A 12,852-nucleotide genomic window follows, 5' to 3' on the forward strand; every position below is an offset into this window, starting at 1 on the left:
GACGGTCCCCCGGGGGGGGGGAGGGGGCTGCAGCACCAGGTCTATTGACTACAAGTCCCAGCACGCCTCACTCCATGACTACAGATCCCAGCATGCCGTGCTTCCGCAGCCTCCCAGAGCCAGCCTGTCTGTGACTACAGGTCCCAGCATGCCATGCACCCAGACGAGGCCGTGCGCCATGGCTACCGGTCCCGGCGTGCCTCACTCCGCCGGGATCCCTGTCCGCCCAGCTCTCCGCGCCCCGTGCCCCGTGCGCGTTGACTACATGCCCCAGCAGGCCGCGATCGCCGATCGCTCGGGTGCCCGACTGTCGCGGTCAGCGGAAGACTACAATTCCCAGCGTGCTCGACACCAAGTCCCTCCCCTGAACTACAACTCCCGGCATGCAACGCTCCCGCCTGCTCCTCCCTTGTCCCCGGGAAGACTGGCGCGCCCACTGAAGTACTACAGCTCCCACTGGGCTAACGCCCTCAAACTACAAGTCCCAGCATGCACTGCCCCCGTTTTGGTCCTGGGGAAAATTACATGTGTGAGGGGAAGACTACAACTCCCAGCATGCCTCGCGACCGATGCCGCCTGGTGGCCTCGCCGTGCCCGGAGCGTGGCCTGCCGGGAGCTGTAGTTCGCGGCTGGTCTCTAACGGTCCCGCTGGTGGTACTCTTCCCCCCCCCCCTCCCCTCGGCCTGTCCCCTCCCCCACTCGCTGGCTGCTGTGGGAAGAGACAGGAGCCGAGGCGGAGGAGGGGGAAGCCGCGCAGCCACCGCCACGGACACCGGGAGCGGGGACGCCGCCGCCGCCGCCGCCGGGGAGACCAGCCACCGTCTCGTTCGCCTGCAGGTGAGCGGTGAGGAGACCCCCCCGCCCAGGGGCCGCGAGCGGGCGCCCGGGGCCACCGCATCCCGGGGTGGGCCGGGCACCGCTGGGCTGGGGAGCGGGTGGGGTGTGTGGGGGGGAGCTGGTAGGTGGCAGGGGGTGTGTGGGGGGGAGCTGGTGTGGGGGAGGTGATGGGGGGCAGGGGGTGTGTGTGGGGGGAGCTGGTTGGGGGGCAGGGGGTGTGTGTGAGGGGGGCAGGGGGTGTGTGTGGGGGGAGCTGGTTAGGGGGGCAGGGGTATGTGGGGGGGAGCTGGTTAGGGGGGCAGGGGGTGCGGGTAGGGGGAGCTGGGTAGGGGGGACAGGGTGTGTGTGTGTGGGAGCTGGGTAGGGGGGCAGGGGGGTGGGGTGGGGAGCTGGTTGGGGGACGGGGTGTGTGTGTGTGGGAGCTGGTTAGGGGGGCAGGGTGTGTGTGTGGGGGGAGCTGGGTAGGGGGGACAGGGTGTGTGTGTGGGGGGAGCTGGGTAGGAGGGACAGGGTGTGTGTGTGGGGGAGCTGGGTAGGGGGGCAGAGGGTGTGGGGTGGGGAGCTGGTTGGGGGGCAGGGTGTGTGTGTGTGTGGGGGAGCTGGTACGGGGGCAGGGTGTGTGTGTGTGTGGGGAACTGGTAGGGGAGCAGGGGGTATGTCCGGGGGATCTGATAGGCGCTGGTATGTTGCGGGGGGGAGCTGGTAGGGGGGCAGGGTGTGTGTGTGGGGGGGGGGAGCTGGTAGGGGGGCAGGGTGTGTGTGTGGGGGGGAGGAGCTGGTAGGGGGGCAGGGTGTGTGTCTGTGGGGGGGAGCTGGTAGGGGGACAGGCGGTGTGTGTGAGGGGAACTGGTACGGGGCAGGCGGTGTGTGTGGGGGATCTGATATGCGCTGGTATGGGGGCAGGAGGTATGTGGGGGGGCAGGGGTATGGGGGGGAGCTGGTATGGGGGCATGTGGGGGGGGGAAGCTGGAACTGGGGGTATGTCCGGGGGATCTGATATGCACTGGTATGTGGTGGGGAGAGCTGGTATGGACGCAGGGGGCGTGTGGGGGGGAGCTGCTAAAGGGGCAGGGGGCATGTGGGGGGGAGCTGCTAAAGGGGCAGGGGGTGTGGGGGGGAGCTGCTAAAGGGGCAGGGGGTATGTTGGGGGGAGCTGGTGCGGACTCAGGGGGGCATGTGGGGGGGAGCTGCTAAAGGGGTAGGGGGGCGTGTGGGGGGAAGCTGGTACGGGGGCAGGGGGCGTGTGGGGGGAGCTGCTAAAGGTGCATGGGGTATGTTGGGGGGAGCTGGTGCGGATGCAGGGGCATGTGGGGGGGAGCTGCTAAAGGGGCAGGGAGCGTGTGTGGGGGAGCTGCTAAAGGGGCAGGGGATATGTTGGGGGGAGCTGGTGCAGACGCAGGGGGGCATGTGGGGGGAGCTGCTAAAGGGGCAGGGGGCGTGTGGGGGGCAGCTGGAACAGGGGTGGGGGTATCTCTGGGGGATCTGATATGCACTGCTATATGCAGGGGAGCTGGTACGGGGGCAGGGGGTATGTGTGGTGGGAGCTGGTACGGGGGCAGGGGGTATGTGTGGTGGGAGTTAGTAAGGGGTCAGGGGGTATGTGGGGTGGAGTTGGTAAGGGTGCAGAGGGCATGTGGGGGGAGCTGGTATGGCAGAGGGGGACATCTGGGGGGAGGTGGTATGGGGAAGGGGGTCAGGGATATGTGGGGGGAACTGGCAGAAGGGAAGTAGGGGGAGATCATACAGGGCAGGGGGGACTATGAGGAGACCTGGCAGGGTGTGTTTGTGTGTGGGAAGCTGGTATGGAGCAGGATGCATGTCGAGAGAGCTGGTATAGGGTCAAGATTTATGTGAGGGGAGCTGGCAGGGTGCGTGTGAAGCTGATAAGGTATATGTATGGGGAGCTGATATGGGGCATAGGGGTTGTGTGGGGAGCTGGCAGGGGTTATGGGGGAGCTGGTTTTGGGACACGGGGTATGGAGTGAGCCTGCATAGAGGAAGGGGGCAAGGGAGGAGCTGGCCAGACAGTCAGTTGGCATGGGGGCATATGGGGATTAGCTGGCATGGTGTGAGGGGAGCTCATGTAGAGGGCATGCAGCTGGCATGGATGTAGCATATGGACTGCCATGGGGTAGCATGTTGGTAGAGGGCTGCCATGGTGACATAAGGGGAAACTGGTATGTGTAAGAAACTGGCCCCGTGGGGCTGGCCTGGAGGAAGCTGCCATGTGGGTCTGGGGAGGCATGAAGGAAACAGTAGAGAGCTGGTATGTGAGAGGTAACAGAAGGGGTTTGACATGCATGTTTGGTAGGAGGGACCCTTTTTTAGCGTTTTGAGGGAAATAGGGAGGTATATTAGGAAGGGTCTGGAAGGCATGGAGTACATGTGAAGGGCTGGAATGTGAGTAGCTCACGAAAGCTTATGCTCAAATAAATTGGTTAGTCTCTAAGGTGCCACAAGTCCTCCTTTTCTTTTTGGGCAAATAATGGAGGTGCAGGCCTGTGGGAGATGGCAGCAGGAGAGAGCTTGGGGGATGGTGGTGGTAGTATGGTGGGGAGTTAGAAAGAAAGGTAACAGAGAGCTAAAGGTGGTGTATGGGGAGCTGGAATGATTGCCCTGAGCCCTTGTGATAGGCTACATTTTATCCATATAAACAATAAATATATTAAATGCAGGAGTTTGGCAGGAAAACAAGTTGTATGTGGAAAGCTGGCAAAGGTGGTATGGGGAGGTAGCATAAGGGCAGCTGCTAAGGCGGTGGTTCTCAAACTTTTGTACTGGTGACCCCTTTCACATAGCAAGCCTCTGAGTGCAACCCCCCTAATAAGTTAAAAATACTTTTTTATATATTTAACACCATTATAAATGCCGGAGGCAAAGTGGGGCTTGGGGTGGAGGCTGACAGCTTGTGACCCCCCATGTAATAACCTCGTGACCCCCTGAGGGGTCCCGACCCCCAGTTTGAGAAGCCCTGTGCTAACGGAAAAGCTGGCAGGGGTGAGAGGAATTGGCAAGGGTTATGGTGGAGCTGGCAGGTGGTAGGAAGGAGTCATAGGGAGACTTGGCAACCATTCAGGGAAACAGGATCTGGCAAGAGCATGGAGGTGGGGGAGGTAATGTGGGTTTCATTCCAACTTTCACCTTTCCTTTTGGTGCTAAAAAGGGAATTAAATCATTGGGGTCTTGGTTAAGGTTATTTATTATTTCTCCTCTTTATAAAGGCTATGTTTTAAACCTAGGTTTGTGTAGGCTCTTGGAAATCCAGGTAGGTTGATACAAAAGGGCTGTTTTTAAAATTACGGGATGCTTCTGTTTTGCAGCATACAGTGCAGGAATGTGTGCTAAATGTAAAGGAGTGGGGGGCAAACAGTGTGGAAAATAAAAATGGACTGTTGTATAATTTTATAGTGGGGAAGAAATGAATTGTGCGGTCTCCCTAGCCTGTTTTGTGTTGTATTGGAATTCAGGGTTTAAAATGACACAGATTTGATGAGATTGAAGATGTCACCACATAACATCTGTAGTCTGAAAACAGAGATCACAAGGTTGAGAAATATAAGGCTGCATTAATTTTCCATCCATATACTATTTTACCAATGTAAAAAAAAGGAGCTAGGGTTTTATCTTCTTAAAAATTGATTGCTTGAAGATTTCATTTATTGGTATCATGGTTTTCAGGGCAGTTAAGTCCACCATCATTATATTGTGGGCTAATAATACCAGAGAGGAGTCTTGGCTTCCTCAGTCTTTTATGTAAACAGAGGAGTGGTGAAATATGGAAATACAATAAATATTCATTGAAGAAGGTTTTGTACTGGTTATTTTTTTTTCTGCACTGCTTGATGACAAGCTTTCAGGTTATAGCTTGTATTTCCATAGATTGAATTTCATCTAAAAGGAATTCAGTTGTTGCTGAATACTGTCAAATGTAGAAAAACGAGCAGGTTGAGTGAATTTTTCTTCCCAGACAAAGGCATGTTGTGTTAACCAAAAAGAAACTCCGTTTATGTTTTAATCACAATATGATTTAAGATGAGGTAGTGTGTTTATTCTTACTGAGAAATTGTGATGGAGGAAAGTAGAACATTTTCAAGGAATGTGGATGATGGAAACATTTTGCTGGACTTGATTGCATCAACTACATTATTTCATGAATTGTTAACTGTAAAGTGGTTGTTGATTAGAACTCAAACTGAGTGGAGATGGTGAATGATGTAAAGAAAAATGGAAATTAGTACTATGAGATCAAAATTATTTTTTATTTTTTACTGAAGTGCACCTCTTTTAAATTTTAACTAGTTTTCTCTTGACCTTTACAGTTGAGTACATAAAACAAAACTGATATGCTTAATGTTTGTACTTAACTAGATACGTACAATTATAGAAAGGACTTAAATCAGTTAAAATTTTTTAAGCTACTATGAAAATTAGAGCTGCCATTTATATGTCTTAAATGAAAGTGAAGTAATCAAGTTACCTAGTAGTTCTTCCTAAACTTTTTTCCAAGGTAAATAAAAATATTTGAATTCTCAGTTATATTCTGGCTGGTTGATTTAATTGATGGCTTAAAATTCTAACTTTAGATTTTTCATAATGATGAAATGATGTGGAGTGTGTGTGTGTGCATGTGTGTATGTATATACATATAATTTGAAATTTCAAATTTCCATGTTTATTATTTTACATACTCTTGTTAAGATGGGCCCTTTTTTCTGTCTGTAAAAATGTTGCATCCTTTTTGGTTGGTTAAAAATACTTGATTATGCTTATAGAAAGGGTTTGCTATGTGGTAAATAAAAGACATTTTGAACACATATGTTTCATCTTTTTCTACTATGGAACAAGCACGTTGGAAGCTAAACAGCTTTATGATGCATAGGGTTAGTTGTGAATTTGTTATTCATAATGGACTGTTTAGAGTGAAAAACATAAATGATACATGTGTGCAACACAGAAATTATGAAATGAAATATCTATACATTGTTCTTCCTTAATGAAGCTGAATCTAATGCAACTGTTACTTTTTTATTCAGCTGATGCTAAATTACCTGTCAAATTCAGTGATGATTGAAGGTTGTAGTGGATGAACTACTCTTGATGATGATTTTAAAGAAATAATTGAGGGCAAAGCTGCAAGAAGAAATTAAAAATAAGTTTTCATGTCCCATTATATTAATAACCACTGAAGAGGTACCAGAAAAAAAAAATACTGCTCTCGCTGCATTTAAAAATATTTCTTAGGCAATTGAAAACACTTCAGTGAAACATTTCCGCTAAAGAGTCAATAGTACCTCAACTGGAAGTATAATTAAATTCAGATTTAATTTCATTATAGTTTTAATCATTCAATCTGACTGGAAGTGCAGATAAATTTCAGTATGGCCAAAAAATTGCCAAGATACCTTCCTTAGGTGGGTATGTGTGTATACTTCAGATTAACAGCCACTTCTGATGAATTTTAAAATGCAACAGTAATGGGTGGACATTTGATCTTTTGTAAAACGCTAGGTGGATGGATTTGATGAGGTTTTTAAAGGGAAATTTTTATATTTTTGTTTCTGAGATCACCTTCTTTCCTTCAGTCCAGATTATGATCTTCATTTGTTTTCCAGTCATGCCCTTTGGGCTTGATTATATCTGCAGAAGCCCTGATTTCCTTTTTTCCCAACCCAAATGCTTTGTGTGTTTCCCATTTTCTCGGTAATTCATAAAGTCTCTCCTTAGACCAGTGGTGCCCAAACTTTTTCTGTTGCACCCCCTTACCAGTAATGGAATCTGTCTTTGTCCCCCACTCCATTACTGCACAGTTGGCTCAGTGAGGAGCTGGGCCTACAGGGAATAAGGACAACACTGTGGCTGGGGGTGGGGTGGAGTTGTGGCTGCTGGGGGTGGAGTGGAGCTGGGTCCGGAGCTGGGCTGGGTGGTGCTCCCTTCCCTGAATGTTCCTCCACGCCCCCCCTACAGAGGTACACCCCGCTCTTTGGGGACCACTGCCTTAGACCCTATGTCTCTTAACTGTGGTAGTTCACTGATGAATTAGTCATACCAATGTTTACTTGTGTGCTGCTGGATAGTAGTCAGTTTTGTCAGGTTTCCCTTGGCTGGAGGGAAATCACTTGCTGCTTTGGATGACAGCATGAGCTTTGTTTCCTTTCACTCCAGAGCCAATAAACTTCAGAAAGGAGCAAGTTAATCTTTGTCTTGAGGTAGGAGAAATATCATACTGTTGTGCTTACCCCTCCTTCAAATACATTTTTATCATCTCAATGTTTGAAGTGTCCTCTAGAGTCTAGGGAACCATGAATAACAGGCCAATGTATTTAGACTATAGCGATTCTTTAAAGCATGAGCAGAGTACATCAATTGCTGTAGCAGTGAGAAAAATGCAAATGATTGGCTTAGGAAACAGATAATTTTCATGCTTCTCCTTTTACGATGATTCTGTCCCCTTTTGGTTTTGAGGGCGAGGGAGTATTGAGTGTGAAAGGATGGTAGTGACAATTATTTTTCTTAGATTTCTGTTGTTCACATCTCAGACTATTCTATAGCTCAACAACTAATACATTTGATTAAATTATTCTAAAGTTTAAAAAAATTTAACTCCTATTCAAACCATGATTTTGTAGAAATACTTGATATAGTATCATTTAATGAGTCAGGTTGTTTTTATGCGGTTTTCTGTTGCTTTGAAGAAAAATATAAATAGTCCAATAAGGTCTATTACCTCATTCACCTTGTCTCTCTAATAGTATTCCTAGTTCATTTCAAATGTCAACACCTTTGTTCTTTGCTTGTCTTACATTAATAGAATTTCTCTCAAACTATTCATGTAACCACATAAAAGTTGTTTCAGGTCACAAAACTGAAGGATAAATTAAAAACCACTTTGAAATATTTTACCTGTTAACTTATGGTATTTAACTATTTGAATGAAAACAAATATATTGGATCTGGATTGGTCAGTATTAGAGCCAGAGCAGGTTTCCCAGCATTATTCTAACATGACTACAATACCTGTACTCAAATAGACATTGTTCTCAAGAGGTCTTTAAATAGTTATTGTCAGTTTCAGGACCATTGCACCTGTATTTTCCCCCTCATCATCCACCAAGGGTACCAATTTAAAGTCTCCCAGCCGTTGCCTTGCCGCACTTCCTCCTGACTGGGGTTTTTCCAGGCTGCACAGTTCTCAACCTACATTGTGATGTACCAGAAAGCCAGACTGCTTAAACAGGCCAGCATCTGCACATTGCTTTCTCTCTGAAGGCTATGAACTTTATAATTGCCAGCAGTTGCAAGTTACCCCATAGCTTTCTCTAAGCAAGCACATTTATTCTTAAAGCAAGTGCATTATAGAGAAAACATATTTAAAAGTACCTACCATCAGCTTTGTTCTTCTCAGGGAGTAACACACATTTTGTTAATCTGCTCTGAGATTAACAGACTTGCTTAAATTTCTGAACTCTTTGAGACAGATTGCTGTAAAGCATTGAGGCACTATTTTGGTGGTTTTGTAGGACATCATAACTAGTCATCTTTTGTCTGTAGTTGTTGAAAATGGATCTCCTAAATGCCTTCCACTGTCATGTCATCCATGCATGTTACTGTAGTATTCAGGTGATGAATGACAAATCAAATGTAAAGGGAAGAAGGTAAAGTGCCAGTGGTAAAAGCTCTGCTCTGTTTGACTGAATTCAACATAAATAATTTTTAAATCTGAAGATATAACTCTATGGGCTCAAGGAACGTTTTGTTTTTCCTCCACTATAACATCCAAAGTCCTGATCAGCAGAACTCTGCCATGTGCTGGACAGTCTGGTGAATCTGGACTGTTTTCATCTGGAAGCAGAGTGAAAGGATTTTTGCTGAAGAGTTTTTCACAGTATGTTTTTCATGGATGAGGTTGATTGGATTCAGCCTGGTTTGGCTGCCTTTGTGATATCAGATTTATGTTGTGGGCAGGATAGATGGATGGGAACAAATATGGTGTCTTGTCTTGGTGAGTTTCAGCCATTCTTTCTCACTGACTTTTTAGAGATGTTGGGCTAACTTCAGGCTTTGACTTCTACTTACGTGAGCAATTGTTAGGCCTCTTCTCAAGAAATTATTTATTTTGTAATGATAGACTAGTCTATCTCTCTGTCTTTAAGCTTTGTTTTGGAAGGAAGGTTATTAAAATGGTTGTGTCATGGTAGCTCTGGTATCATCTGTAGTGCTTGGCCTGTGAACAGTACCTTCTGGTTTCAGAGGCATAATGGCATGGCAAACTGAAAATTCAGATGCAAGCTTCATTTAAATTCAGAAATGGAGGTTTTTATTGGATTAGATAGGAAAATGAATAACACATTCAGCGTTTTATCCCATATATTGTTTATTTTGTTGTTTCAATGTTACCCCAGTCTTTGCTGCAGATTATTGTACTGACAACGTATAGTTGAAATGTAGAAATTGGGAAGGCTGAGGGAAAATTCGAGGTTTTGACAGCTGGATATAAAACAGTTTGGCCTTTTAGAGAGACAAGGGAAGTGAGGTAATGTCTTTTATTGGACCAACTTCTGTTGGTGAGAGTGACAAGCCAACAGAAGTCGGTTCAATAAAAGATATTACCTCACCCATCTTGTGTCTCTTATATCCTAGGACCAACAAAACTACAACACACAGCATACAGTTTGGGCTTTTGGCACTTGGGAAGACATGGGGAGTTCATGTTAGAGCAATTGTTGATCACATGATAATGCAAGTAATACCAATTATCTGCCCTAGTGATGCCCAGCCCAATATCTAATGCTGCATCCAACAGTAAATATTTTGGCAAAAATGGTCAGTCATGAAATAGGTAGCCATTAGTGTTAACACACAAGTTAGATGGATGTGTCCATTCATACTTCTCTTACAGCTGTTATTTAAGGCTGTTTGCAACGTCTAAGAAAACTGTAACTAAATTAGGCGGCCCAGTTATTTTAAAACACACATCCTCTGCCTCCCCTTACATTATGTTTAAAACTTGTAGTTAAACCATGTTGTTACTGGGCTCCCGGACTCTGCGTTAGATGCAGTGTCTGCGTTACATTAGTTATATTTGGGTCACATTTGGAAGGTTTTCTTTGTAGTTACAAAGGTGAGAAACTTAATTAAAAAAAAGCAGCTTAGGTTCTGCTGCACAATTTTGTTGTGGATTCTGTACAAGTGTGGAATATATATTATCTGATTTTTTGGCAATGGATATTGGCTCAGTGCTGATTCTTAATCTGTCCGCTCTTTGATGCCATTCACCATGAGGAGGTGGTGGTGTGCCTGCAGACCCTTCCAAGGGTAGATGGGAATTGCAGAGAAGGTGGTTGTGTATAAGTAGGGGCTGTATGGTTGTCACAGTGGTAAAAAATGTCATGGATACCTTCATATTTCTGTTTGTCTGAGGCTTTTCTTTGTGTCAGTGATTTTAATAACTGTACCTTGCAGCGGTGGCTCCTGTTCTGTGGGACTGGCTCAATGTTCCAGGTGTTGTGACCTGGACAACAAGGTTGCAGTGCTGTTTGGGTTTGGCCCAACTGCCCCTCCATCGTAAATTTTTAACAGTGAGGGTAATTAGTCATTGGAGCAATATACCAAGGATTGTGGTGGATTCTCTATCACTGGCAATTTTTAAATCAAGATGAGATGGTTTTTCTAAAAGATATGCTTTAGGAATTATTTTGGGGAAATTGTATGGCCTATATTGTACTGGAGCTCAGACTAGATGATCACAATGATCTCTTCTGGCTTTTGAGCACCACTTGCTCAAATTTGACCTGTCCGCTCCTCTGTCATAGTGGAGGAGAGCTGGGTTGAATCTCAGCAGCGCTGCAACTCCATGCATCAGGTCATAACACCTGGAGTGGGGAACTGGGCCCAGTCTTGTGCGGTAGGAGTTGCTGTTGTGGGGTGACAGGACCTGACAACCCCTGCAAAGTCCTTTGTACTTTAAATAGCACTCCCATTATTTTACACACTATTTCCCCCATACCCATGTCTTTTACTACATTTACTGTGACTGTGATGTGATTTTTATTAATTAAAAATGTTGTGACAAATTTGTGGCCTTACATATTAAGGCAGTTACTCTGAGATTTAGTGAGATGGTCTAGGCTACAGTGCCTTTAATATTTTGATGTCCCCCTCAATTTTGTCCCTTTTTATTAGATTTATATAGTGTGGGCTCTTTGTTTTCCTAGTACTTGGCCATGATTAGGACTTGAATGAAAGCTAGATTTTTGAAACTCGTTCCAGATAAGTCTGAGATATTGCTGGTTGAATAAGGAAAAAGATACAAAGGAGATAGTATAGATATCTTCCTCAATTGAGGGCATATCTGTTTGCTAACATGGCTCAGAACCTTAGGGGTTCTCAGCTATTGATGGGTTCCCAGGTAACAGCTGTAGCTAATATTGCTTTTTTTTATTTTAAGTTGGTTTGTCCAGTGCTACATTAACTTTGCCATGGTTATCTGTGACTTCAAATATTAGTACTACTTTGGTAGCACCTTCCATCCAAAGTTCTCAGAAACCGTGCAAATATTAATTAAGTAAGCCTCGCATTATCCGTATGACTGGGTGGTATTATCTTCATTTTATAGATGGGGAAACTGAAGCAGAGAGGTGAAGTGGCTTTCAGAAGTTACACAGAAAATTTTGGTCAGAGCCAGGAATATATTTCATAGTTCAGGGCCAGAAGAGACCATCTTGTCTGACCTCATTAATATCACTGATCATTAAATTTCACCCAGATACCCTTCTATTGAGCCTAGTAACTTGTGTTTAACTAAAGTATAACTAACTTCTGTTTGGCTGAAGCATATCTTCCAGAAAGGCATTCTTTTGAAGACACCAAGAGATAGAAAATTCACCAATTCCCTTGGCAGCTTGTTCCAATGGTTAATCAGCTTTGCTGTTTTTTTTAAGGGCCTTATTGATTGAATTTGTCTGACTTCAGCTTCCAGCCATTGGTTTTTATTACATCTTTCTCTGCTAGATTAAAGAACCTTTTATTACCTTGTATTTTCTGCCTGTGAAAATATTTATACACTGTGATCAAGTCACCTTTCACTCTTTGGTGAGCTAAACAGACTGAGGTTTTTGAGTTTCACACTATAAGAATCAACTATCCTGTTGGAGAATCCATATCTCCAACTGCATGTCTTAGTGAGGAGGAAGGTAGTCCAGTTGTTAGGATACTAGCTTGAGATTTCAATTCCTTGCACTGCCACAGACTTGCTGTGTGACCTTGGGCAAGTCTCTTGGGACAGGTGTAACTAAAAAGTTAGCTCAATCCAGCTACGTTGCTCAGGGGTGTGAAAAATCCACACCTCTAAGCGATGTAGTTATGATGGCCTAGTCCCTGGTATAAACAGCATTCTTCCATTGACCTAGCTACTGCCTCTTGGGGAGGTGGATTAACTACAGCGACAGGAGAACACCACGTGTCATGATAGTGAGTGTCTATGCTGATGCATGACAAATGCAGGTGCAGCGCTTCTAGTGAAGACATAGCCTTAGTTTCTTTTTGCCTCAGTTCATCTGTGCAATGGGGTTATCAGCACTGCCCTGCCTCTCAGGGGTAATTTGAGGATAAATACATTAAAGATTGTGAAGCATTCAGGTACTGTGGTGATAGGGACAATATAGATACCTACGATAGATATAACAAGACCATCCTTCTCCCATTTGTGACTTGCAGATTGGATTACTACAGTGTCCTCTGTGGGGAGCTACTCTTTAAATTCACACAGAATTTTCAACTAGTGCCAAATGTGTGCCCCCCATCTAATTAGAAAGGTCTCTTGTAGGAAGCATAACACATCAGTGATGCATAGACTACTCTGGCTTCCTATTTGGTCCTGTGTACAGTTCAAGGTGGTGGTTTTGATCTATAAAACCCTTGTTTTGAATCCTATCTGCCTAGTAGAGTTCCTCTTTCCCCATGCTTTATATTGACAGATGAGATTAGTTAGGATTAGCTCACTGACAGTCTCTGTCTATA

The 12,852-nt window shown here is 45.4% G+C and overlaps 1 protein-coding gene across 13 annotated transcripts in view; it reads left to right on the forward strand.

The window, feature by feature from the left end:
* The first annotated feature begins 554 nt into the window (after positions 1–554).
* Positions 555–12,852, forward strand: part of FAM168A (family with sequence similarity 168 member A) — a 364,217-nt gene continuing 351,919 nt past the window's right edge. For 5 of the 13 annotated variants that reach the window (XM_075125991.1, XM_075125996.1, XM_075125994.1 and 2 more), the window contains exon 1: positions 555–837. In XM_075125991.1, the coding sequence (XP_074982092.1) occupies positions 570–837 (268 nt within the window). In that variant the 5' untranslated portion in view covers positions 555–569. The remainder of the gene's footprint in view (positions 838–12,852) is intronic. The other 8 variants (XM_048839516.2, XM_048839521.2, XM_075126022.1 and 5 more) reach the window with 6 other exon arrangements.

The sequence above is a fragment of the Caretta caretta genome, chromosome 1, assembly GCF_965140235.1.
Source record: "Caretta caretta isolate rCarCar2 chromosome 1, rCarCar1.hap1, whole genome shotgun sequence".
In the NCBI taxonomy this organism is placed as follows: Eukaryota; Metazoa; Chordata; order Testudines; family Cheloniidae; genus Caretta; species Caretta caretta.